The sequence below is a fragment of the Phodopus roborovskii genome, unplaced genomic scaffold (assembly GCF_943737965.1).
Source record: "Phodopus roborovskii unplaced genomic scaffold, PHOROB, whole genome shotgun sequence".
NCBI classification, from domain to species: domain Eukaryota; kingdom Metazoa; phylum Chordata; class Mammalia; order Rodentia; family Cricetidae; genus Phodopus; species Phodopus roborovskii.
In genome coordinates, this window is record NW_026125052.1 from 32,986,384 (window position 1) to 33,012,500 (window position 26,117).

Here is a 26,117-nt window from a genome sequence, read left to right on the forward strand (position 1 = left end):
TGACAGGGTGTTTGAGTCTCAGTGCCTAAAATCTAGTATGCTACTATGAAGTTCTGTGTACTAATGTACAAAGCTTTCCCGATATGCCGGGCACTCAGGAGGCAGAGACAGGTGAACCTCTGTGAGTTCGAAGCCAGCCTGGCCTCAGAGCGAGTTCCAGGACAGGCTCCAAAGCTACAGAGAAACCTTGTCTCAAAACAAAACAAAGAACTCAAAGCTTTCCCAATGCTGGGGCCCATGGCTCTCCCTGCCTCCCAGGATGGGGTTGATAGTGGGCGGTAGGGACGGACCCTCTCCTTCTCGGTTTCCAGGCTGTGCAAGTGGAGGAAGGGAAAGGCTGGTGCCAGAAGCTCCGTGTCACTCACAGAGAATGAAGGGCAAGAAGGAAGCTCATGCTCAGACAGGACAAGCTGAGCCCAGAAAGACACGGGATCAAACCCATCACCTCTGAGAACCAGGGAGATTTTTTGGTGTGTACATAACAAGGGTAGAATGAAGGCAAAAGCAAGCCCAGGACCCCCAAAGGCTTCCTCCACACCAAGGCTGGTTAAAGTAGTCAGTGTGGCCCGCCCACTGCCCACGTGGCGCAGAAGCCCTGGGCCCCTCTCAGAATGGCGGGCTTAACAACACCCATGGGTTCCAAAAACCAGAGGGCCTCAAACCCCCAGACCTCACCCCTCCATCTGCAGGTCAAACTTGGGGTTCTGCCCTGCCCTGCCCATGTTTCCCTGAGAACTCCTGGGTCAGTTCATGCAGCAGTGTTCCTGGCAAGGTGACATGGGGCAGTCCCCGCCCACCCGAATGTCCTTGCCCGGGAGGCAGGAGGGGCATCCCACACTGTAGAGGGGCCCTCCTCAGATGGGTGGGTGGAGCGTGGGACTGTTGACCCCGCCTCCATTTCCTCTCCCTTGGTGTCTGTTAGAGCTCATTGTGAAGGGGTCGGCACTGTGGGGTGAGCTTTTCCTCCAGGACCCCGTCAGGGGCGCACACCCAGGGGTCATGCGTCTCCCACTGCCACTTGGCAAGCTGGGATTTCAGCGCCTCCAGTACTTGCGAGAATTGTGGGTCAGCGGCCAGGTTCTGTGTCTCTCGAGGGTCCCGGCTGACATCGTAGAGTTCCCAGCATTCCCGGTAGTAGTAATGGTGGAGATCCTTGTACCAGCCCGTGGGCTGGCCGGCTGTGGTTCGGTTCAGGAGGTCCTGGAAGGTCGGCGACACATAGAAATCTTGGTCGATGGGAAACGGCATCTTGAAGCTGAGGTTGTGAATGAGGCGGAAGTTCTGGTGGTGTACGGCACGCATGGGGTAGGACATGGTGACCTCGTGGTGGCTCTGGCTGCTGAAGACCGTGGCCCACAGGGGCTCTGCCTCCAGCGCTGGCAGCAGGGATCGGCCTGTGAGCTGGATCTTCTTTGAGCCAAAGATGGCATAGCTGGGGTATGGGATGGAGAACCAGTCCAGGACCGTGGGGGTGAGGTCTGCAAAGGGATAGGCCTTAGCAGGGGTCCCTGAGGGACAGGGAGCCCCTCGGGAGGGTGAGCCTGAGCCTCTCTGGAAATCCACGGGCACCCTGTAGGATCAGATCACCAGTGGGGAGGGGCTACTTTGGGCTGCGCCTCTCATCATTGGTCACCTCGGCCCGTGGAGCCCTTAATGTGCGACCAAACGCCCTGGCTTGTTGAGGTTTAGGGACCGTCTACAATCCTAAGGACCAGAAGGACCCTGGGTAGGGAGTGCTTATGTATACACTCTGGGCTGGTCACATGGTTCCCTCACTCGTGGTTTGGGCCACATGGAGAGGTGAGCTGGAGGGAGCCTATCTCATAACCCCTGAGAGTAACACAGAGGCTCTCCCAAGCAAAGGGCTGGGCACAGGAAGCTTCTGCCGGTCATGTTTGCTCATTCACGGAGTGGGGCTGGATAACCAGACCCTCGGAGCTGACTCACGAGAGGCTCTGGATCCTGAGAAAAAGGCAGATGTCACACTGGCTCTCCAGTGGGGAACCCACAGTCTACCAGTACCACCTGGGACCCCACCAGTCACTCAGGGTTCATGACATGACAGGAACAGGCCTCCCAGGTGACTGCATCTCATCATGTAATCGAGGAGGCCATCTTGTCCCGGCCCAGCCGGAGGAGCTCTACCTAGGTCATGGGAGCACTCCAGCATCTGACCCATGGCAGTCCCACTGGAGGTTGGCTTCACATGTCCCCTCCCATGACAGACAGACAGACAGACAGACAGCCATACCTAGAAGGCTCACGTAGGCCTCGCTGACCTGGCCCCAACGTTGTGGGTGCTCTGGGGATGACACCAACAAGGGCTCGGCTATACCAGGCCAGTATAAGTTGGTCCTGCCACTGGGGAAGGGGATGCCATTGTCCGATGTGAAGATGATGAGGGTGTCATTCAGTATGCCTGCACCTCGCAGCTCCTGGAGCACCAGCCCCACCCCTGAGCAGGGGAAGGAGAGGGAAGGCTCACGTCCATATGTCGGTTCACCCCTGGGTACTTTCTGGCCCCGAGACCCCCTTTTGTCCTTTCTACAAGCTGGCCTCTGCCCAACACCACACAGCTCCTGTAGTTGAGCAGGTCACATGGCTTCCAGGGACATCTCATCCCTTAGAAGTGCTGTCACACTAGGCAGCTGCTACTGCCCCAAGCTGGCTTCTTGTTTTAGAATCTTGTGTCTGTCCTGAGGAGCTCAGAGAGACAGCTTGGGGAGGAGCCTGGAGATAGGACACCCATCTTAGGACTCTTCCAACAAAGTCAGAGGGGATAGGACCCCAGGACTATCCCCTGCAAGGCTGGAATCCCCACCCATGACGTCAGCAGGAACCTGAATGTGGCCAGATGGAAGCTAAGGATCGCAGGGGGACATTATCATCAGGTCCCCAGGCAGGTCCTTTTCAGAAGCCAGGTGAGTGAGAGGCTGGCTGGGTCCCAGCCACAGACGGCAGAAATGGGAGCCCCAGAGTCAGCAAGCTCTTAGTTTGCCTGACAAACTCAGTCCCAGTAGTAAGGGGAAACCAAGAATGCAGGCACTTCCCAACATCAGCCACAGGCCTCCACATGTACACACATTTACACATACCATACACATGTGAACACACACTTTACACACCATACGCATGTGAACACACACATTTACACACCATACGCATGTGAACACATACATTTACACACCATACACATGTGAACACATGCACATTTACACACCATACACATGGAACACACACCATACACATGTGAACACATGCACATTTACACACCACACACATGTGAACACACTTTACACACCACACACATGTGAACACACTTTACACACCACACACATGTGAACACACACATTTACACACCATACGCATGTGAACACACACATTTACACACCGTACACACGTGAACACACATACCACACATATGTGAACACACACATTTACACACACTGTACACATGTGAACACACATTTACCCACCATACACATGTGAACACACACCACACATATGTGAACATACACATTTATACATACCATGCACATGTGAACACACACATTTACACACCATACACATGGGAACACACACACAATTACATACCACACACTTGGGAACACACACACTATACACATGTGAAAACAGACACATTTACACACCATAAACACACACATATTTACACACACCATACACATGTGAACACACACATTTACACACCATACACATGGAACACACACATATTTACACATCATACACATGTGAAAAGAGATATATTTATACACCTGTACACACATGAAAACACACATTTTAGACCACACACATGTGAAAACAGACACATTTATACACTATACACATGTGAACACACACACATTTACACACCATACACTTGAAAACACAGACACACATTTAAACAGCCATATACAGATGAGAACACACGCACATTTATATACCTATAAGCATGTGAAAACACACATGCGCACACACACATGCATACACACATGAAAAATAAAGGAAATGTTAAGTAATAAAATGAAGGCATGAGGCTGGAGAGGTTGCTCAGTGGTTAGAGCACTGGCTGCCCTTCCGCAGGACCCCGGTTTGACTCCCAGTACCCACAGGGAGGCTCATAATCATCTGTAGCTCCATCCCAGAGAATCTGACGCCCTTTTTTGGCCTCTGAGGGCACTGAATGCATGTGACACAATTACATACGTGAAGGCAAAACACCCACACAACATAGCTAAGCACCCTGTGTGACTGGGGCTGGGACCTGCAGTGACATGGCCACAAGCCAAGGGTACAGAAGCCCCCGCCCCAGAAGCTAAGGCTCACGCCTTCAGCACCAACCCTGGCTCACACTAGTTGCTGCTGGGACACACTCGTGTTGAGCACAGGGCTTGGGATGAGAGAGACAGCCTGGCCATTGGGACTCACCTTGGTCCATCCGTCCGATGGTGGTGTACTGGGCGGCTAGGTCTGCCCGGGCTGCCGGTGTGTCTGGGACAAAGTAAGGCACCTGAGGAGGAAAGCATCTGAGACTGGATGGGGGACGGGGACATTTTTGACGGGGTAGAACACAGGGTGCGGTGCCCCCACCCACCCCCGACTCTGCCATGAATGGACCAGTCAAAGCCAGCTTTATTACACGCATATACACTGCTTCCTCTCTGGGGTCCAAGGTTCTCTGCACCCGCACAGAAGGACCTGGAGCCCATCGAGTCTCCTTATATGCATATGGCCCATCATTGGGGCATGGGCTGCACGCTTGAAGGAGGGCGGGCCTTGGATTTGGGGAGGATGGGTTGTGTCTTGGAAGCAAGGGCCCCTCCTACCATCACATCCTGAGGGTCGTAGGTCTGGGGTGTCCAGTCTGGAATTCGTCCCATGCCACTCTTCCCATTGCCAAACTTCTCACAGAAGGGTCCGTACTGAGGTTGGGAGTGTCCGCAGCGGTGGGGGTCGTGGAAAGCCACATAGAGGAAGAAGGGCCTGAATGTGGGACACGGGTCAGTGTGGCGGTCAAGGCCAGGCCACTGTCTTGACCCTAAGAGCCCCAATTCCTAGGCAGCCACACTTCTGCCTGCAGGTGGCCCGTCTCCCTGCTCCCCCTCTTGTGGGTATTTAGAAGGCTTTCCTCCTCTGCCCCTGCCACAGCCAACTGCGGACCCTGGGGTGGCAGCCCACGTCCACTGCTGAGAGCTCCGGCCTCCCCAGAGGGTGACAGGACAGAGCCCTCCATACCTGTCATCCTGAGTCTGCAGAAATTTGTGGACCAGCTCCTTAATTCTAGTGATGTTCCGTCCCACCTGCAGCACAGAGCCGTTCTCCTCCGTGAACGCAAAGTCAAAGGGGTACACCGTCTCCGGACCCACGTGCTTCTTCCCGATGATGCCTGAGGGAGAACAAGGGAGGGCGCCTGTCCAGTGTCCCCTCTGCCCAAGCCCCGAAAGTGCGGCTGCTGTGGACGGGCAGTTTGCAGTCTCTGGCCTGCTCTAAGGGTGACCCAGAGCCCTGGACATCCCGCTCTAAGAGGCCAGGGAGGGTCACATAGCGGCCTTGCACCTGCATTCTGTCCTCAGGCCCACGCCTCACCCGTGCGCACGCGTGCCTGGCTGAGCAGCAGCGGTAGGCTCTGCACCTTGTCGAAGGAGTTGAAGTGATGCATATCCTGGTGCAGCCCGTACATGCCATTCTGGTGCTGCAGACAGAGATCAGGTGCCGTAAGACTGGGCTCCATACCCCACAGCTCATCCCAGGAGCCTCGGGGTGCTGACCCGAGAGGAGCTCCACCCTGGTCTTGCCCCTCCTGTGACAGGGGACACCAGCAGGGAGGAAAGGAACCAAGGGGGGTGTGCCCCAGCTGCTCACTGAGTTTGAGGCAAGTCTGTCTGGAAAAGGTTGGGGGTTGTGCACGACGGCACAGGTAGACAAGCCTAGTGAGTTTGATCCCCGAGACTCACATCGTGGGAGGAGGGAACCCACTCCCACAAGCTGGCTCTGGCCTCTAGAAACTGGCCGTGATGTTCGTGGTGTGTTCCACTCCACTCGCTCACACAAGATGAATTTAAAAACGTAATTTAAAACGTCAGGACAGAAATGTGAATTGATGGCAGTGTCCCTGTTTGTAGCCCTGGCTGTCCTGGAACTCGCTGTGTAGACCAGGCTGGCCACGAATTCAGAGACCCTCCTGCCTCTGCCTCCCGAGTGCTGGATCAAAGGCGTTTAACACAAAGGCCCTGAGAAAGAATTAAGTTCTGACAAGGGTTACAAGGAGCAGGGTCTTCGGGGATGCTAACTAAGCTCAGTGTCACAGTCAGTCACAGAAGCAGCGGAGAGTCCACTCGCAGGAGGGCCCTGGAGTCATCAGACTCAGGGACAGTGGGGTGGGGGTCCGGCAGGGACGGGACACCCAGTATGCAGTGAGGACTGATCGGAGCAAGTTCTAGAAGGCGGCCGTCGGCCGTCATGTGGTCGTGCTTCACGCCACTGACCATGCGCTGGAAAACTGTCAAGATGGCAAATTTCACATTTTATGTACTTTACCACACAACAACAAACAAGGGAAGCGCCCTAATGTCACGCGGGAGCGCCTAACCTACCACAAAGCTGAGCAGCATGTATGCAGGCTCTGGGCTAAGCACCATCCATACCCACAACGCCATGCTAGGTCATCCCCCACGATGACCTGTGCGTGACACCTCACTGTGCCCTCCACGTCCCAGCTGGGGACACTGAGGCTCAGAGAGGGACATGATCTGCTCAGGGCCGCAGGGCAGCAGAGCTACCTGAGCTGATGGGTGGTGAGGCTGAGCCCTGGTCTGCTGAGCCCCTAAGGATGGAAGAGAAACAACCAGGCAGCCCCTCGGGGAGAGAGGGGTTTCCCGGGGCAGAGGCCGGGGCCTGCAGCCGCCTCCCCACACCTCCCTCCCTCCACCCCACGGCCACTCTCACCTGGGGCAGGCCCGTGAGGAGGCTGGCACGGCTGGGAGAGCAGCTGCTGACAGAGCTGAAGGCGTTGCGGAAGATGAGGCTGCGGCGGGCCAGGGCATCCAGGTGAGGGGTGGCGATGGCACTGTTGTTGTACGCACCGCTTTCAAAGCCTCCGTCATCCGCTGAGGAACACAGAGCAGAGGGCATGTTGGCTGGGGTCAGGAGGGGTCGTGTCAGGGGACTCAGGGTACCGTCGGGAGAGCAAGATGCTCCCGGAAGGCAGGACGCCGGACGCCGGAGGGATTCTGAGGCTACGAGCTTGTGAGAGAGCAGAGAACACACAGGCAGGCAAGATCCCTGAGCCAGCAGAGAGAGATGACACCATGGCTTGCATGGAACCCAATTCACAGCACTCGGTGGGAGTGTTAACAGGCAGGCTAGTGTGGGGAGCAGGACACCCACCCCAACACACTGGGTGTCCACGCTGCCACGTCAGTAGGCGATGGCCTGATGTAACCACTGCAGGATACTGAGCTGCCCTTGGGCTCTGCAGACACCTCACAAGGTGACAGCCAGCCAGGACACACCTGAGGACACATGATGTGAGCTCACCACAGATGTGAGCTCACCACAAATGTGAGCACATCACAGATGTGAGCTCACCACAGATGTGAGCACATCACAGATGTGAGCTCACCACAGAAGTGAGCTCACCACAGATGTGAGCTCACCACAGATGTGAGCTCACCACAGATGTGAGCTCACCACAGATGTGAGCTCACCACAGATGTGAGCTCACCACAGAAGTGAGCTCACCACAGATGTGAGCTCACCACAGATGTGAGCTCACCACAGATGTGAGCTCACCACAGATGTGAGCACACCACAGATGTGAGCTCACCACAGATGTGAGCTCACCACAGATGTGAGCACACCACAGATGTGAGCTCACCACAGATGTAAGCACACCACAGATGTGAGCTCACCACAGATGTGAGCTCACCACAGATGTGAGCTCACCACACCTCTGCTCTCACCGAGACAGTCCTCTTCCCCAGGACCTCAGTCCTGCAGACCGTTTCCTGCCCTCCAGGAGGCTCCTGAAGCCTAGAGAGGAGACATGCAGTGCCCACAGCCTCCGCCGGGCAGGGGAGGTGAGGACAGGTCACCCAGGTCCTACAGCAGAGGACATCAGGGGCTCCCCAGAAGTGGCCGGTGGGAACCCAGGGGCAGCATGTCACCTATCTGCCTCTGAGGCAACACGATCCTTGAACTGAGGTGGGCGGCCTCCAGTCCAGCTACCACCCGCATCCCGAGGGCCGGCTGGGCATGAATGAATGGCGGCTGAGTACGTGAGGACAGGTGTTTGGTGCGCCTTCTGCTGCAGGCCAGGAAGGAACCCTGCGCGTCTGCCCACAGAAGTCTCAGCAGTTCATGCTGTCATTATCTTTAAGAGTTAAAGGAGAGCATGAGGGTGTGGGCCAGCCCACCAGGGCTGAGACACTTTTCTGTCACGTTAGGGCATGAGATGCTTGCCATCTGAAAGTCAGGAAGGCCTCGCCAGAAGCGGGCTGGGGTGCTGGCTCTGGTCCGAGTCTCTCCAGACATTTGTCAAAACCCTGACCTGTATCCTCTCTCTCTCTGTTTATTTTATGCTTTGTGGATATTTTGCCCGATGCACACACATGTGCCCACAGACACCAAAAAGAGGTGTGGGCTGCCTCAGAACTGGACTTGTAGACAGCTGTGAGCCACCATGTGGGTGCTGGATCTTGAATCTGAGACCTCTGGAAGAGCAGTCAGTCATCTTCACCACTGAGCCATCTCCCCAGTCCCACCCAAGCCTGTGGGGTTTTGTTATAGCTGTCCAAGCTGAGACAGGACCTAACCTCCGGAGCTACACAAACTGGTGTGTGAACACCCTGGGCAGATCTTCTTTAGTGCCCCGTGGAGATGGATGGGTAGCTCTGCTGACGCAGTACTGTTTGTGTTACAATTACCCAACAAGCCTGCCCAGACACCACAGAGTTTTATCAGAGCGTGTGGACCTGGCCCCAGGCCAGACCTCACTAGTCAGGCACTGATCACCCAAATAGGAAGTCTCGTGAATGCTGGAGGAGTCTGGGTTTCTAAGAGGGGCTGAGGAAGTTTGGGTGTGACTTGGAGGACTGCACCTTTGGGCCAGTGGAGGTGGGGAGGGGGCGGGGGAACGGGACACGGAGCTGAGCTGGGACAGCCTGCAAGGACTCAGGGACTCGGGCTCCAATCCCTCTTTTGGAAGTTTCTCGGGTCTGTGAACCCCCTGACTCTGCAAGGCCCACGGGATTTCTCTGGTTACTCGGACTACAAACGTGGGAGTGCAGGACCAAACTGGGCAGGGCAGAAGCGGGAGGGCCTGACGCACTTGGTGTCAGTCCGGCAGCATGAGGGATGGCAGCGGGGCAGGAGTCAGCACGGGCCACAGGACGGGAGGAGCCGGGTGGCCGCTTCTGGGGCAGCAGCCGGTGGCCGTGGCCGGCCGTGCAGGGACGGCAGCACTCACCGACAATCAGCAGCACATTGCGCGAATGCACGCAGCAGACTCCCAGGACCAACAGCACGGCGCAGCAGGACCGTCCCCGGGTGTGCATGGCGGCGCCCGCTTGGGTAAGCGCTTCCGGCTCGGTCCCTCCCCACGGTCACGTGCGCGCCAGGCCCCGCCCACGCCCTGCTCACTCTGTCCCTGAGATTCCTGCGGACTCAGCTCGGGCCACTTCGGGAGACCCAGGGCCCCAGCGTCCGGTGGGTGAGTCTGGGTCCGTGGAGTGGAGCGAGGACGTGCGTGCCCGCGTGGGCTGGGGTCACCCAGGAGCTGTGCACGCGGGGCCAGCGCTGGGTCCCCGGGTCCGCCCTACTCCGGGGACCCTCCCCCGCCCTACCCTGTCCCACCGGAATCCCGCCGCGCTCGGCCCTGCTCCGGGTTCTCAGCCCTGCTCCGGGTTCTCAGATTTGCTTGTGATCCCCACTGGATCCCGGGGTCCCGCGCTACCAGCGGCGTCGGGGTGGGAGGAGTGGACTTTGTCCAGAATAGCTCGTGGACCAGTAGTGGGGAAGCAGCTATGGTCTTGGGACAGTGTGTGTGTGTGTGTGTGTGTGTGTGTGTGTGTGTGTGTGAGTGTGTGTGTGTGTGTGTGTGTGTGTGTGTGAGAGAGAGAGAGAGAGAGAGAGAGAGTCAGACACAGACACAGAGACTTAGCGGATGCTACACTCACACAGTTGGCCTTTGGAAATCCCCAGGACCCCTCAGGCTATGCATGCCACAGGTGGTGCTGGGTAAATCGTCCTCCATTCCTCCACTGCTGTCCTCAGTGGTGGGTGGAGCCCTTCCCGGGGTGGTGGCCCTCCACGGAGGTGTGGTACACTCTTGTAAATCTTAGCACCCTGGGGCCTCCAGGCCACCTACCACACACTCTGCCAGCCAGAGGAGGCCTGAGTCTGCAGGACCTGCTTTTCCCTGGGCTGGTACCGTCAGGTTCCCTGGGGAGGGTGCAAAAGAAAGAGCCTAAATTGTAGTCTTTTGGCCTTCCACGAGGAGCTGGTTCGCCAGGTTTTGCTGGGAGGAGTTGCCAATGCAGAGACACCCAGGGTTGGAGACTGTGGGATTCAAGGGCAGTGGCCAGGGGAGTGGGGAGAGGGGGTCCAGGCTCCTGTGCACAGGACACTGGCTTTTCTTTTCCCGTTCATCATAGTTTGGTGAAGTTGCCACCTGGCTCAGCCTCCCCTCCACAAGGCAGGCTCTCTCTTCCCGAGGCCTTGGGAGGGGGTTGCTATAGGACATTGCCACCTCCTTGCAAGCCCAGCCCCTGATCACTGCTCTGTGTCACCCATGCCCAGCCCCTCTCCAGGGACTTCCTCCTTCTCGAAAGGTGTGCCCCAGCCTGGACATGGCACCAGACACCTGTGGCTGCTCCCGTGGGGCCCTGCAGAGGAGGCTGCCCATCCTGGCCTGGCTGCCTGTCTACTCTCTGCAGTGGCTGAGGATGGACTTCATCGCGGGGCTCTCCGTGGGACTCACAGTCATTCCCCAGGCCCTGGCCTATGCAGAAGTAGCTGGGCTCCCGCCCCAGGTGACACAGCTGACCTGTCTCTGCCAGCTGTCCCCTCTCCACAGCCTGACCCTACCTTGTTCCTCAGTGTCTGTCCACAGGCAGTAACATTGACACTTTCTCGGGTCCTACCCCGCTGGCCTCTCTGCCTAATCTCTTAACCGTTAAGACCTAACATGTGACTGCCTTTCGGCTTCGGCGCCTAGGCTTTCCACCTGGGGCCTGCATCGTTGACTTAGGGTGGCTTGTGTCCAGAGACCCCAGCACTTGGAAGCTGAGGCAAAGATGATTGAGGGTATGAGGCCACAGACTGAATCACAAGACCGCAGATTTAAAATACTTGGGGCGGAGAGATGACTCAGCAGTTAAGAACATTCGCTGCTCTTGCAGAGGCCCTGAGTTCAGTTCCCAGGTCTACAAGGTGCAGCTAATAACAGTCACTTGTCACTCTAGCTACAGGGGCTCCAACACTACTGGTACGCATATATAATTGCAGTCAGAACACTCACGAACATAGAATTAAAAAATAAAGCCTGGAGGTGGTGGCGCCCACCTTTTAATCCCAGTACGCAAACATATATGTCTCTGGGTTCAAGACCAGTCTGGTCTATGAAGGGAGTTCCAGGACAGCCAATGCTACACAGAGAAACCCTGTCTGGAAAAACCAAACCAAAAATAAATAAATAAGCAAATAAATGAAAACAAGAACATAAATAATAAAAGCAAACACTTCTCGGACTCACAGTTATAAGCACACAGACCTGAGCTTCCAGCAGACGCCCCCTCCCCCCCACCTTTGGTAGTTAAATGGGAGGAGAGAGGTGCATCCTCTGATGTATGCTGGGTTGATGACAGCCACCGGTGCACGGTGACCAGCCTGGACCTGCTGGTGTTGACTGAAGTTCTTCCCCAACAGTATGGCCTCTACTCTTCCTTCATGGGATGCTTCCTGTATCTCTTGCTGGGCACCTCCCGGGACGTGACTCTGGGCCCCACGGCTATCATGTCCCTCCTGGTGTCTTTCTACACTTTCCATGAGCCCGCCTACGCCGTGCTGCTCGCCTTCCTGTCCGGGTGTATCCAGCTGGCCATGGGGTTCCTGCGTTTGGGTAAGACCCTGCTTTTCTGTTGTGGGGAGTGGCTTCATGGCTGCTTTTCCTGGGGTACCAAGTCCTCTTTGCATCACTGTATACAGGGATGCCGGGGTAGCCTCCAACTCTACTGTATTCTGCACAGGGGCCAGAACAGAACACTTGTCTTCAATGGAATGAGGTGTTTAGGGTTCTCCGGGAATGCCAGGAATGGTGTAGTGTTACAGCCTGGTGATCCTTTGCTATCTAATGAGACAGGTTCTGCCCATGTCTTCCAGAACTGTTGTTTTTACCCTTTCATTTAAAACCTTCAGGGTTGCTTTTAGGCCATAAAACCCATTATTTTGGGGGAGGGGATTATTTTCAAGGCAGGGTTTTTCTGTGTAGCCCTGGCTGTCCTGCAACTCACTCTGCTAACCAGGCAGGCCTTGATCCCAGAGATCCACCTGCCTCTGCCCCCCGAGTGCTGGGGTTAGAGGCGTGCGCCACCACCACCCGGCCATACACAGAAATTAAAAACAAAAATCTTTAGGGAAAAAGCGTCTGCAGCGGCATGTCACTGGTGATCTTTAGCTGTAGAATCTGACCCCCAGTCCTGCTGGGCCATCTCTCCCTGCCCACACCTACCCTTCTCCTGAAGCTCAGTGGATCAAGTGTCCCAGTCCTTAACCCCCTTGGCCACAGGGTTCCTGCTGGACTTCATCTCCTGCCCTGTCATTAAAGGATTCACTTCAGCTGCCACCATCACCATTGGCTTTGGACAGATCAAGGTAGGCCCGGTGTCCGTCTGAACTCTGCCCCTGTCTCCTGGGGAGGTGTAGAGTGATGGTGGGTTTCAGGCGGGTAGTCTGGGGCTGCCTGCTGTGTTCCTGGGGTTATCCCATCTGTACCCCGTGCCTGATGGGCTCCCCGGGTGCAGTCTTGACAATCACATTAGGAGACTTGTGGTTGCCAGCCAGCCGTCAGGCTCCAGCAGCCATCTCCCAGATCTGACCGCAATGCATGGCTTTGCCTGTGACCTCTCTGCTCTCCATGTTTCTTTACCATTTTTTTTTTTTTTTTTTTTTTTTTTTTTAATGCACCAGACTTGTCTTTGTTTGTTTGGAGACACGAATTCACTGTGTCACTTTGGAGCCTTCTTTTTTAATTTTCTACAAAAAGTACTAAAATTCATGTTCTTCAGTTACGAAAGGGTAACAGAGTTTCCTCGGTCCACCGCCAGCCCGCGGGCATGGGACTGGGTGCTGGCATAAAGTGTGCACCCAGCAGGCACGAGCAAACCGGAACTGGACTCTGTCCTGCACTTGGCAACTTGGGCCCCTCACGGCATACTCAGGGCTGCACCCCAGGCTCATGACCCTGTGTCACCCCCACAACTCCACGGGGCCAGGGACTGCTCCACCTCTCTGGGGAGGGCTGAGAAATCCAGGGTGGGGATATGGGTAAATGGGTAAGTGTGCGGGGAGGCTGACCTTTGCTTTTTCTTCATTCATTTTTTTTTATTTTTTTCTTCTTTTTTTTCCCCCCCACACTGACTGCTAGGCACTAGCTCACGCTTTCATGCATCTACTCCCCCCCCCCCAAGACCTCTAGACTACAGGCTTGTCACTGTGTCCACTTTAAGAGAAGCTAACAGTTTAGCAAGGCGTAGGCCAGTGTGGCAAGGAGGTGTGTGCACACTGGTCAGGGTGTGCCAGGGTCTTCTCTGCGAGGGCCGCCTTTGTTTGGAAAGCAACGTAATTCGATTTTAGTACATAAGTATGCTTTGCTCTTTCCCTTCCCTCACGAGAATGGAATGGTCTCTTTGTGATCATAATGCCAGCAGTGGGGCCCGTCTCTGTTTTGCAGTCCTGGCTGCCCACCGGATTTTAAAAGCACGACATACTGCTGCTTGGTGGTGACGCAGGCCTTTAGTCCCAGCAGTTGGGAGGCAGAGGCAGGAAGTTTGAGTCCACCCTGGTCTACAGAGCTAGCCTCAGGACAGCCAGAGTTGTTACACAGAGAAACCCTGTCCCGGTAAACAAGCAAACAAACAAACAATAAAAAACCCCAACCGACCAAACAAACAAAAAGCCATGGTCTGCAGCGTTCTGACATGCCTGGGACATGTCCCAGAGTTCCCACGCTTGAGTGTTTGCAGCAGGCGTTGGGCTGACACGGCTTGTCACAGCCCTTACTGGACCTCAAGTGATGAAGTATAGGACCAGGGAGTTTGGCCCCCTTTCCTGAAGGCAGTTACCACCCAGCTCCCTTGGAGCCCTGCCGGGCCATGTGTAGCATTGTGATGGGTGTGACTTTTCCTTCTGCGTGTTTGGGGCGGTGCTAGGAGTGATGGGCATGACTTTGAACCAGTGTCTGTTTGTGTCTAGAGGAGCCCTGGACTCCTGACCACACACACAGAGCTGTAGAGCTGATTTCCTTGCTTTGGGGTGTCTTTACTAAGATAACTCCACTCTCCTCCTGCCTTGTGGCCCTGAGTGATGGATCAGCTGTTAATTTCGTGGGATTCCTGAGGCAGCATGGCCCTGGGGATTAGGGTCCAGCAGGGGACATCGGGAGCTTCTGATGGGGCTAGTGTGAGCAGATGGCTGGCGGGCACTGGTCTCATGGCTCCTATGTTTGAGCAGAACCTGTTGGGATTGCAGAACATTCCCCGGTACTTCTTCCTCCAAGTGTACCACACCCTCCTGCACATCAGGGAGACCAGGTACCTGTCGGCTTTTGTCCTTTCTGACCCCCACCCCGGACCCATCCAGGTGACATTTGCTCTTTCTCACAGGGCCCTTGGGAGCAGTGCTTCCCAGGTTAGACATGCACACAGACACCCCGGCCAGTCCAGATCGGGCAGCATTTTAGCTAGCAGCGTGGACAGCCTCCGTAGAACCTCCTTTGTTAGTGTCTCGCCCCCAAAGCCCTCAGCGAGGCAGAGAACCCAGACAGCACCCAGAGTTGATGCAAACAGAGAGATGGGCGGTGGCCAGGGCCAGGGAGTCTTGGAGAGAGCTGGGTCATCCACAGCGGGCCGGCCTTTCCTTCAGGGTTGGATGCCTTTCCCAGCAGCCCAGTGCAAACCAGGACGAATGGCCTGCCCCTTATGCCAGTAATTATTTGGGGAGCCACCCAAGCTGAGGGCTGCTCCATAGGGCCTGAAGCCAGTGGCCGGGTGCTAACCGTGTGCCCTGGTGGAGGCAGGGAGGGCGCTTGGCCAGTCAGACCGTCACAGACCGCGCTGTAACAAGCGTCACTGACCATGCGATCCCAAGCCCGGACCTCTAAGCAGCTACAGGCTGGAGGACATGTGACTGAAAACTGGACCAATAATCCAGTTACCATGATGATGAGGGGCCTCTCTCCTCCCGGCCCTCAGAGGGACGTGTCCTTCAGAGGTCAGAGAAGTTCTGAAAGAGGATAGAGATGTAAGTTATTCAGGAGATGGTGGAAAGGGCAGGGAGAGACTTGTAGCGGAAGCAACCACGCACACCACGGAGAGTCTGTGGTCCTGGCATTCAGAATGCTGTTGCGGGAGGATTACAAGTTCAAGGGCTGCTCCAGCTGGATAGAGAGACCTCATCTCAGTAAGAGGAAAGAGCGGCCATAACAGCCGGCAAGTCGCGGTGCTGCTGAGCCAGACGCTGACTGGCTGTCTCTCGGCAGGGTGGGTGATGCTGTCCTGGGGCTGTCCTGTATGGTGTTGCTGCTTGTGCTGAAGCTGCTGCGGGAACACATGCCTCCTCCCCACCCTGGGACGCCCCTTGTTGTGAAGTTCAGCCATGGGCTGGTGTGGACTGTCACCACAGGTGAGGGGACCTGCTGGCTGGCAGAGGAGCCGGCTCCGCAGAGGTCGCACCGAGGGCATAGGCGCTTCGAACCCACAGCTGAGCTGAGGACACACGGCTGTAGGTAGTTTTCAGACATAGATGGTTTTGCCCCGCCAGGGACATTAGCCATCATTATTACAGTTGTCACTGAAGTGTTGTGGTTTGTTTTTTAAGACAGGGTTTCTCTGTGTAACAGCCCTGGCTGTCCTGGAACTCACAGAGTTCCGCCTGCGTGCAACACCAACGCCTGCCTAAATGTAAATAGTTTTAAGTCAATAAGGTAGATCTTCTGATCACAGTGAATTAAGGAAATAAGGAAAAATAAGGAAAAAAAAAAAAACAGTAGCAGCTGGGTGTAGTGGCTTTAATCCTAACTTGGGAGGCAGAGACAGGCAGATCTCTGAGTTTTGAGTCCAGCCTCGTCTACAGAGCGAGTTCCAGGACAGCCAAGGCTACGTAGAGAAACCCTGTTTCAAAAAAGAAAAACTCAGTAGCAAAAGAGTTGGGTGTGGCAGTGCATGTGGGGGTTTGACCACGCGGGTCCCAGAGATCGACCTCCGATCCTCAGACTTGGTGGCAAGTGCCTTTGCCCACTGCGCCATCTCTGCAGACCACTATCTTCTCATCAGTTCCCTCCCTACTGGTTAGTTCTTGAGAGAGGAGTATAGACGTCAGGCAGCAGTTGATTTTCCTATCTATAGGCTGTCTCGTGTTGTAAAGGGCTGACGCTAGGTGCGTGAATATATAAGGTTGGGTTTTTTGTTGTTGTTGTTTCTCATGCACGTCTGCTCATGGTCACATTTATTCATGCCAAGGCTTCCTGGCTGCGGCGGGGGTTGTGGAAGGGTAATGCCCCCGACTGAGATGTGTGCCTCTTCTCATTGAGACTGTGTCTTGGGGCTGGAGAGATGGCTCAGTGGTGATGAGCACTGGCTGGCCTTGCAGAGATCCGTGTTCAAGCCCCAGCATCTATGTGGCGGTTCAGAACTATAACTATAGTTCTGGGGGATCGATCTCCTGATCTCTTCTGACCTCCTCGGGCACCGGGCACGCACATGGTGCGCACATATGCACGCAGACAAAAACACTCACACATATAAAATAATAAATAAGTCTTCAAAAGCAAAGAAGACTGGCTGTGTCTCACCAGCCTCCCCCACTTCTGTCCCAGCTCGCAACGCCTTGGTGGTCTCCTTTGCGGCCCTGATTGCGTACTCCTTCGAGGTGACAGGACACCATCCTTTCGTCCTGACTGGAAAGATAGCTGAGGGACTTCCTCCTGTGCGGGCCCCACCCTTCTCGGTGACCACAGACAATAAGACCATCTCATTCCCTGAGATGGTGCAGGTAAGCAGAGGCAGGACCCACAGCGTGACTGGGCCTGAGGTCCTCAAGATGGCGTGTCTCAGGAAAGTGGAGGAGAGATCAGATAGCACACAAGTCTTTCTGCCTAGAATCCCTTCCTCTTTTGGACACCGGGAAAGGACGCATTTGCCCGGCTGTTCTTATTGTCTCTCTTTCACCATGAGCAGGTATTTCCTCTCCAGTATAAATCCACACTGATGCCGCTTGGGCCACGTTTGCCTCCGCTACCCACCAAGAAGGAGCTTCCTGCAGTGGCGGACCCCTGCTTGGAAAGAGCCTCCCTGAGCACAGGGCGATTACTCATTGCCACTGTCCCTCTCTCCTCTAGAACATGGGGACTGGACTGGCTGTGGTACCTCTGGTGGGCCTCTTGGAGAGCATCGCCGTGGCCAAATCCTTTGGTGAGATACCAACTGCCTATAACTTCCCTCACACACACACACACACACACACACACACACACACACACACACACACACAGGCTCACTCCAGGTTCCTGTTTCCTGGCGTGTTTGCCTATTCTAATTTTCTTAAAGATTTATTTCGTTATTTATACAGTGTTCTGTCTGAATGTATCCTTGCAGACCAGAAGAGGGTATCAGATATCCTAACAGATGGTTGTGAGCCACCATGTGGGTGCTGGGAACTGAACTCAGGACCTCTGGAAGAGCAGCCAGTGCTCTTTGAGCCATCTCTCCAGCCCCTAAAATTAGAATTTTAATACAAGTAATACATGCTCATGTTTTAAAATGAATTGAGGCAGGGAGTAATGGACAGATTTATTTGCTGGTCCGGGAGCATTGGTGGCGCACACCTTTAGTCCCAGCACTCAGGAGGCAGAGCCTGGTGGATCTTTGCGAGTTCGAGGCCAGCCTGGTGTTTATAGGGAGTTACAGGCCAGCTAGGGTGACACAGTAATATCCTGTCTCAACCGCCCCCTCCAAATTTATTTTGTTTCTGTGTATGAGTGCCCATATGTATATGTGTGCTGTACCTGTGGAGGCCAGAAGAGGGCGCTTGGGCCCTTGAACTAGAGGTACAGATGGTTGTGAGCCGCCGTGTGGTACAGTCTTCTGTGAGAGCAGCAAGTGCTGTTAGCATGTCTTAGTTTAGATCAAGCATGTTCAGTTTGTGTATGCTTTATGTGTGTAAACTTGTCCATGCACCTGGACACCACCCATAATTTGGTTCTTGTACATCAGTGACACCGATTCTATTCCCTTTCTCTTTAGCTTCTCAGAATAACTACCGCATCGATGCCAACCAGGAGCTGATGGCCATCGGTAAGACCCCTTCTGGTCCCAGTGCCCCTGTGCCTGTCCGATTGCATCAGGTGTGATGTTTGTGGGCGGAGAGGCCTTTGAAACCTCAGCTTGACCTATCCTCAGGTTTCCAGTCAGTTCCATGCAATCCCTCCCCTTGGTCTGTTTCTCTGCTGGTCGAGCCCCTGCTGTGCCCAGCTACAAGCTAGAGCCTTGTCCTGTGCGGGGGAGGAGGGGGAGCTAGAGGGTGCAGTCAGGTGGTCTCACAGGTGCATCTCCGAATGCCTTTCCCTGCAGGAAAGCCAGGTAATGTGCATCAGTGAGGGCTCAGGTGGGCAGCTGGGGACTGTGAGGCTTAGTCTCACTTCCTTTGTCCCTACACACTCATATGTCCTGATGTGTTAAGAAAAAAAGTCTTTTTGTTTGAAGAGTTATCCATTTCTGTTTGTTGGGAGTGTGCGCATGTGTGTGTGTGTGTGTGCGTGTGAGTCTGTGTGTGTGTGTGTATATGTGTGTGTGTAAGGAGGCACCGGTCCCTGGATCTGGTGTTACAAACAGCTGTGAGCCACCGTGCGGGACTCTGCAGAGCAGCTCTTAGCCACTGAGCCGTTTTGCTTCAGCCCACACTGGGAATCCTGAATTTGATAACGGAACTGTTTATGATATGCTGTGAGACCTGGGATTTCCTGCCTGCTCCTCTCATCCTTGTGAATGCCCATGTGAGCCTGGAAACTACCTGGGCTCTTTCTCTAGGAGAGTGCGCAACACCCAACAACCTAATCCCAGGGTTTGACTTGAGACCATTCCTCACTGAATGAATGAATGAATGAATGGGGCCCATTGAGGTGGGGTCACCTGCCTCAAGCAGGTGGAGCCCTGCCTTAGCGTGTTGTGAAACTTTGGGTTAGGTCCCTGGCATTGTGAGGGGTAAGTGTGGCCCTTCAACCCCCACTACCAAGAAATGGTAGATAGACAGACAAGCAGATGGTAGATAGGTAGATGTAGCCTTTTGACCCCCACTACCAACAAATAATAGACAGACAGATAAATTACAAGTTGGTAACAGCAGAGGACTGTCCTGATGGCCATGGAGCCCCGAGTGTCGGCCAGATATAAATATGCATGGCTGAAGGGTGGTCAGGATGAGGTTGCTGAAGGCGATGTCTGCTCCCTGGCTCTGTAGTAGACTGTGCAGTCTTCTGCATATGCATAGCAGCAGCCTGTGTGAACCCTGCAGGGTACCCAAGCACAAGGAATCATCTCTATTGACTCCAACACAGGCTTGTCCCCAACCCAACACCACCTGGAGTCGGTGTGATCCTGTGCAGCCTGTAGTCACTGTCCAACTAACCCTTTGGGCCACCAGCTCACGACGCCATGGAGACCTATTACCAATTGTGAGAGCTCGGCCTTAGCTTAGGCTGTTTCCCAACTAGCTCTTCTAACTTAAACTAACCTGTTTCTATTAGTCCATGTTCTGCTATGTGGCTTGGCTACCTCTCCTCTGTATCACATGTCTGACTTCTGTGGAGTCTTGCTGGCGTCTCTCAAGTGCCTAGATTCATCCTGAGTTCTTCTCTCTGCCTGGAAGTCCAGCCTATTCTTTACTGCCCAGCTATTAGCCGTTCAGCTCTTGATTAAACCAATCACATCTTTACACAGTGTAGAGGTTCTGGAAAATCCAATAATTCCATAAAAATAGAGTAGAATTCTAACTTTTTAATGGAATCTTAATGGCTTTGAGCCATTCCCCCCCCCCCATATCCTGCCTTTCTGGATTTATTTGCACCGGTATAGACTGTGGGGTCTCCACAAATTGCTGTTCCTTTGTACAATGTGAGGAAAGATCCGACTGCTTTTTTTTAAAAACTGGTCTCTTGTTTTTGAGATATTTGTTGCTAATCTTTCTCAAAAAAAATTACTGCAAGCTCTTTGCCAATGTTTAACTTTATTAGCAGTCAGTGTGAGTGAGCAAATCTCCCACAACACCGTGCAGCCTCTACCCAGCCTTCTGCTGCCCTCGCCCCTTACCCTCCGGGGCCTGGGCCTGGGCCCAGAAAGGCTGGTACTTAAGCAATCCCTAATCTCTGGGCCTGTTCTTCTGTGACTCTACCAAGCCTTCTGATGGCCCTGGGTCTTCTGTAGGAACAGAAGAGGGGAGATCTTAAATGGATCAGGGTTTCTGGTTGGTATTTTAAGGTAGCCCACCCCTTGACTGAGGAGTTGTTGGCAGCTCATGACTGTTGGGGACAGGGAGTCATTTTTCTTCAGTGGTGTGGCCACTGGTCAGCTGTCCACACTCCATGTCTGAGCAGGACCCGTTACACCTGACATTGGAGATGGCAACTGGCTTTCTTACATTTATCGCCAGGGAAGTTCTACGAGCTGGCCTTGAACCTGTAGTGGCTGGTATAGATCACTGTAAAGGTTCCTGGGTGGGATGGATGTTGGGTAGGCAGAGTGTGGTAAGTGTGGGCCGAGATCTCACTTCCTGGGTCCAGCAAGGCTATGGTCCTGGATTTCATATGGTCTGGAGTATCACATCGGAAGGCACCTTGCCGGCTGTGGCCTTTGGTCCCTCAGCTTGACTTGGCATTCACAGCAGCCAGGTCTCAGGTGTTCAGATGGATGTTGTCCCTATGGTTACTGATACTGTCTCTAAGGTGTCCTGAGGCCTCGCATGGCAAAGCCTGAGCCAGATCTACTTTAGACCCAGACCAGATGGGATCTCAGCACTCAGGAAGTAGAGACAGAAGGCAAACAGGTTCAGGGTCATCCTCAGCATATCAAGTTCATAGCCAGCCTGGACTACATGAGACCTTGTCTCAAAAAAGCAAAAACCAGGGGCTGGAGAGACAGCTCAGCGGTTAAGAGCACCAACTGCTCTTCCAGAGGATCTGGGTTCAATTCCCAACACCACATAGCAGCTCACAACACCTTGGCAGAGACATACATGCAGGCAAAAATACAAAAACAATCAATGCACATAAAAATAAATAAATCTTTTTTAAAAAGCAAAAACCAGTCCAGTTTTGGTGGTTCATGCCTTTAATCCCAGCCTTCAGGAGGCAGAGGCAGGTGGATCTTTGTGAGTCTGAGCCCAACCTAGGCTTACAGAGTGAGTTCCAGGACAGCCAGGGCTAATCCTGTCTCGGAAAACTAAGAAAAAAGTCCTTCCCTCCATCTTTGCCCAGTGTAGTTCTGCATTTGCCCCCGCCCTCCCCCCCGCCCTTTTTTCCTTCTGTCTGATGATGTTCCTGCTCCTCTTGGTAAATTCTTGTTCTCTCCCCAGGCCTCACCAATGTGCTGGGCTCCCTCGTCTCAGCTTACCCAGTCACTGGCAGCTTTGGGCGGTGAGTGGCCAAGTCTTTCTTCTCTGTGCATTTAGGGTCAGCTGGCACCAAAGACCCCTTTCCCCCTGCCACACCCTTAACCACATTTGACTGTCCTTTCCCCCCCATTAGCTTGCCAGGCAGTCTAAAGACCTTTAGAAAGCTGTGACCATCATAGCAAGGAAGGTTACACCTGCCCTTCAGGACAGCTCCTAGCATCCCTGGCCTGCATTTAGTGGTAGAAGTCCTTGTCCCATCCAAGTCGTCCAGGCATGCTAGTACCTGAGTTAATCCCAAAAGAAATCGGGAGAGAGTCTGGCACAGTGCACACACCTTTAGTGCCAGCACTTGGGAGACACAGACAGGTAGATCTCTGTAAGTAAGGTCAAGGCCAGTCTGGTCTGCATAGTGAGCCAGGATTGTGTGCAGAGAGACTTTGTCAGAGGGAGGGAGAGAGAGCGAGAGAGAGCGAGAGAGAGAGGGTCTCACTCTCTGGTGAGTCGAGTTTGGAGGCAGCCTTTCCTAGAGTCTGGCAGATGCGACGGGGAAGCCCATGCCTGGAAGAGGATCTGTGATTTCCTCAGTAGGATTCGGAGGCAGAAGGGGGGGGGGGAGATCTTAAAGAAATTGGGGTTCTTGACTGGTGTTTTCACACTTAATAATAAACAGTATGTGTTAGGGAAAGCAAGATGGCCCACCCACCCCTGGCTGAAGAGCCATTGGCAGCTAATGGCTGCCAGGGGACAGGGGGTCATTTTCTTCAGTGGTGAACTTCAGTTCACACCCACGCTCATACCAGGAGCCCTAATCAAACTCGGGCCATCAGAACACAAGGCATGAATAAGGAGGGGAAGAAAAAGGAGCCCAGAGGAAGTGGAGGGGACTCGAGAGAGAGGAGTGGGGGAGGGGATGGTGGCAAGATGAACTTGTATAAAACTGCCAAAGGAGTTTCTAAAAAAGACAACCTGGGCGGTTGAGGATGGGCTCCCGCAGCTGTGCTAACAGCTTCACTTTGCTGAGAGCCAGCCACGTGATGGCAACTCCACCTGTCCTCACTTCCGACTCAGGTCTCACCGGAAGGTCATCCCAGTATTAGGGCAAGGCAGCCCCCCCCCATCCCAGCCCCACCTGGGGATTGATTGACAGGTTTCTTCCTGTTGTCTTCCAGGACAGCTGTGAATGCCCAGACTGGGGTGTGCACCCCAGCGGGGGGCCTGGTGACTGGTGAGCACCCCCTTCTTTACCTGGGGTCCATGCAGTGGGAACTGTGAGGAAGGGAAGGAGCCCGCAGGTCCTCTAACTACGTAGGGCGTTCCTGCCAGATCTGTGTGGGCGCACTGGACGCAGACCCCTCCGTACCTCAGCTTAGGCTGCGTCGTTTTGTGGGTGCTGATGGGAGCCAGCCCCCCAGATGACCCCACACACACAGGTGTGCTGGTACTGCTGTCTCTGGACTACTTGACCTCGCTCTTCTCCTACATCCCCAAGTCTGCACTGGCTGCCGTCATCATCATGGCTGTGGCGCCGCTGTTTGATGCCAAGATCCTCAGGACGCTCTGGCGCGTTAAGAGTATGTATGTATGCGTGCATTCAAGGCCGGCAGCCCCCCTCGCAGTGTCTGACTGCCAAGGGCATCTTCTAATCTCCCTCCCAGCCTGCAGTCCTTGGGGCATTGTGGTAAACTCAGGAAAGGCCACACAAAAAGCTAGGAGACAGGATCGGCACCCGGGGTAGCCGCGGGGACCGGTTGGGCGTTGGTCTTTGGTCACAGTAACCAGGTGTGGCATGGTCAGTTGTCCTCTGTGTCCCCACATGTCATCTTTAGGAGTGCCTTGGGATGTATTGTTAGTCTGTGAGCCTTGGAGTGTGTTGTTGTATATGTGTAGATAGATTAGATGCTTCCAGAGGGACCTGGGGCTCTGGAGGCTGGAAATGTCTGGGTTGCTGGTTCAGAGTTGGAATCCCAGGCTGATTCCATGACTTTGTACCCAGGACACCAACCACTTCAGCCAAAGAATCCTCTGGGTGTCCGGGAAGTCACAAGACACACAGACACATCCATAGAGACAGACACACACATATACACAGACACATACACAGAGACAGACACACACATACACACAGACACATACACAGAGGCAGAAATAGACACACAGACACACACACATACACATGCACACACTGAAACAGACACATACACAGACATGAGCAAGCCCACTCACCCACACAGACACATACATCCACACAGGCATGCACTCACACACAGAGAGACAGAAATAGACACATACGCACACAGAAATGCATCCACACAGACACAGAGACAGACACATATACACACATGCACAGAGACAGACACACACATGCACATGCATACACACAGACACACACAGACTTTAACACACACACACCCTTCTTTCAGTCCCTTTTGGGGGGGTTCTCTGACGGGCCCCACCCCCCACCCCCCACGCCTACCTGCTCACAGGGATGGGACCAGGCGAGGCGGGCCCCACCCTGGTAGATAGGGACCCAGTTCTCTGCCTCTGCCTTTGGTCTGAGCTGCAGCCCACAGCTTCTATTCTTGCTATCACATCTTCCTCTGGGTGCTTTAGGGCTCTTACCACCACCATTGGCCCCAGGCGATGCTAAGTGGCTGGCCACTGGGCCGAGGGGCTCAGAGAGTGTACTTGGGAGGGCGTGCCCCCGAATGGACATTTCTTCTAGGGCTGGATCTGCTGCCACTCTCTGTGACATTCCTGCTGTGCTTCTGGGAGGTTCAGTACGGCATCCTGGCCGGCACCCTGCTGTCTTTGCTTATTCTCCTGTACTCTGTGGCTAGGCCTAAGACCCAGGTAGGCCCGGAGTAGGGAAAGCGCGGGGGGGGGGGGGAGGTCCCTTGGTTGCTATGGTTGCTGAGATAGCTTCCATCCGAGGTGCTCCCGAGGGAGAGCAATCTCTAGCTCTCCTGAATGTGAGATGTTGGGGGCTCCCACTCCTGCTGTATCCCGTGTGCTAGGCTTGGGTCCATGAGCAAATAGCAAAGCCCAGGAGAGTATCCTGACCCACCCGCCTCTGGGGTTTACTCTTGCCCTCCTCCGCCCAGGTGTCAGAAGGTCACATTCTTGTCCTGCAGCCAGCCAGTGGCCTGCACTTCCCTGCAATCGATGCCCTACGAGAGGCAATAGTGACCCGGGCACTGGACGGTACGTGGGCCAGCCAAGACGAGCAGAAATTAGCACACACTCCTGCATTGGTCTACACACCACAGCCTCGGCAGGCACCCTCAGGCAGCCTCGGGGGAGAGGGGGGCGTTCACCTGCCTTCCCACCTCAGGTGCCTGAGGAGTGTCTACTGCAGCCCCCACAGCCCCCACTGGGCAGCAGCCCCCTGACTCCCCCTATTAAGGGCCCTGCTTGCCTCTGCCTGGGGAGTTGACATTCAGGGGAACCTTAAAGGGAAGTAACTTTCTTGAGACAGCCATTGCCTCCACCCCGGCCCCTTTGCTAGGCGACAGCCCTGGGGTTGCTCTCTTGATGGCTTCAGCCCTGCCACGACTGTAGAGCCACGTGTTTGGCCGGTGCTGTGGCAACTCTTGGCCTGTCTCCCCAGCATCCCTACCACGCTGTGCGGTCCTGGAGTGCACGCATGTTAGCAGCATAGACTACACCGTGGTTGTGGGACTTGGTGAGCTCCTGGAGGATTTCCAGAAGCGGGGTGTCGCCCTGGCCTTCGTAGGCCTGCAGGTAGGTGATCCAGGCCATCTCATGGGGTGGGGGGGGTTCCACAGCCCTCCCCGTGGCCCTGGGCTAATGTGACACCTGTGCATAGATGTTATTGCATGTATCTATAGTCCCTGCACACAGGCGGCTGAGGCAAGAGTGTTGACACAAGTTCAAGGCCAGCCTGGGCCACGCTTCAAGTATAAGGCTAGCCATGGCTACAGAGTAAGACCCTGGCCAAAGACAAAAACCAAAAACAAAGCTTAAAATATTTTAAAGTCCTTAGTGACCTCTGAGCCATGACTTCATTATAAGAACCCATGTGCAGCCCTCTCTGGCTGTGGTTGTAACCTGGCAGGTACTGACCCTGCCGTCAGTGTAAACCCACACCTGTGCTGGGAACTTCAGGCCAGGGATCTGGTCCCGGGCCATCCATGTCCACGCCCATTGTACGTGCGCATGTGCAGAGCCCTCGTCCTCAGGGACTAATGAGTCAATGTGGAAATAAGAGAGAGGAGACCATCCTC

The 26,117-nt window shown here is 54.5% G+C and overlaps 2 protein-coding genes across 2 annotated transcripts in view; one reads left to right on the plus strand and one right to left on the minus strand.

Moving 5' to 3' along the window:
- Window positions 1-18: 18 nt before the first annotated feature.
- On the minus strand, window positions 19-9,627 carry Sgsh (N-sulfoglucosamine sulfohydrolase). The gene is made up of 8 exons (XM_051181658.1): window positions 9,464-9,627; window positions 6,943-7,103; window positions 5,584-5,689; window positions 5,233-5,383; window positions 4,824-4,980; window positions 4,426-4,507; window positions 2,252-2,455; window positions 19-1,478 (listed from the first exon to the last, which is right to left on the minus strand). The coding sequence occupies exons 1-8, from the start codon at window positions 9,549-9,551 to the stop codon at window positions 919-921; spliced, it is 1,509 nt and encodes a 502-aa protein (XP_051037615.1). The 5' UTR covers window positions 9,552-9,627; the 3' UTR covers window positions 19-918.
- Window positions 9,628-9,665: 38 nt separating this feature from the next.
- The window catches only part of Slc26a11 (solute carrier family 26 member 11), a 17,764-nt gene continuing 1,312 nt past the window's right edge, over window positions 9,666-26,117 (plus strand). The window contains 15 exon segments of the mRNA XM_051181682.1: window positions 9,666-9,706; window positions 10,795-11,027; window positions 11,923-12,115; window positions 12,782-12,867; window positions 14,725-14,804; window positions 15,752-15,894; window positions 17,087-17,262; window positions 17,609-17,681; window positions 18,513-18,563; window positions 21,835-21,895; window positions 23,043-23,098; window positions 23,304-23,444; window positions 24,596-24,723; window positions 24,975-25,074; window positions 25,481-25,614. Coding sequence (XP_051037639.1) covers window positions 10,845-11,027; window positions 11,923-12,115; window positions 12,782-12,867; window positions 14,725-14,804; window positions 15,752-15,894; window positions 17,087-17,262; window positions 17,609-17,681; window positions 18,513-18,563; window positions 21,835-21,895; window positions 23,043-23,098; window positions 23,304-23,444; window positions 24,596-24,723; window positions 24,975-25,074; window positions 25,481-25,614 — 1,605 coding nt within the window. The 5' untranslated portion in view covers window positions 9,666-9,706; window positions 10,795-10,844.

Coding starts and splice junctions, on each gene's coding strand:
- Sgsh (XM_051181658.1), bottom strand. CDS start 9,551: ATGCACACCCGGGGACGGTCCTGCTGCGCCGTGCTGTTGGTCCTGGGA. Junction 4,981..5,232: donor CTGCAGACTCAGGATGACAG/GTATGGAGGGCT, acceptor TCCCACATTCAG/GCCCTTCTTCCTCTATGTGG. Junction 4,508..4,823: donor ACGACCCTCAGGATGTGATG/GTAGGAGGGGCC, acceptor TTTCCTCCTCAG/GTGCCTTACTTTGTCCCAGA.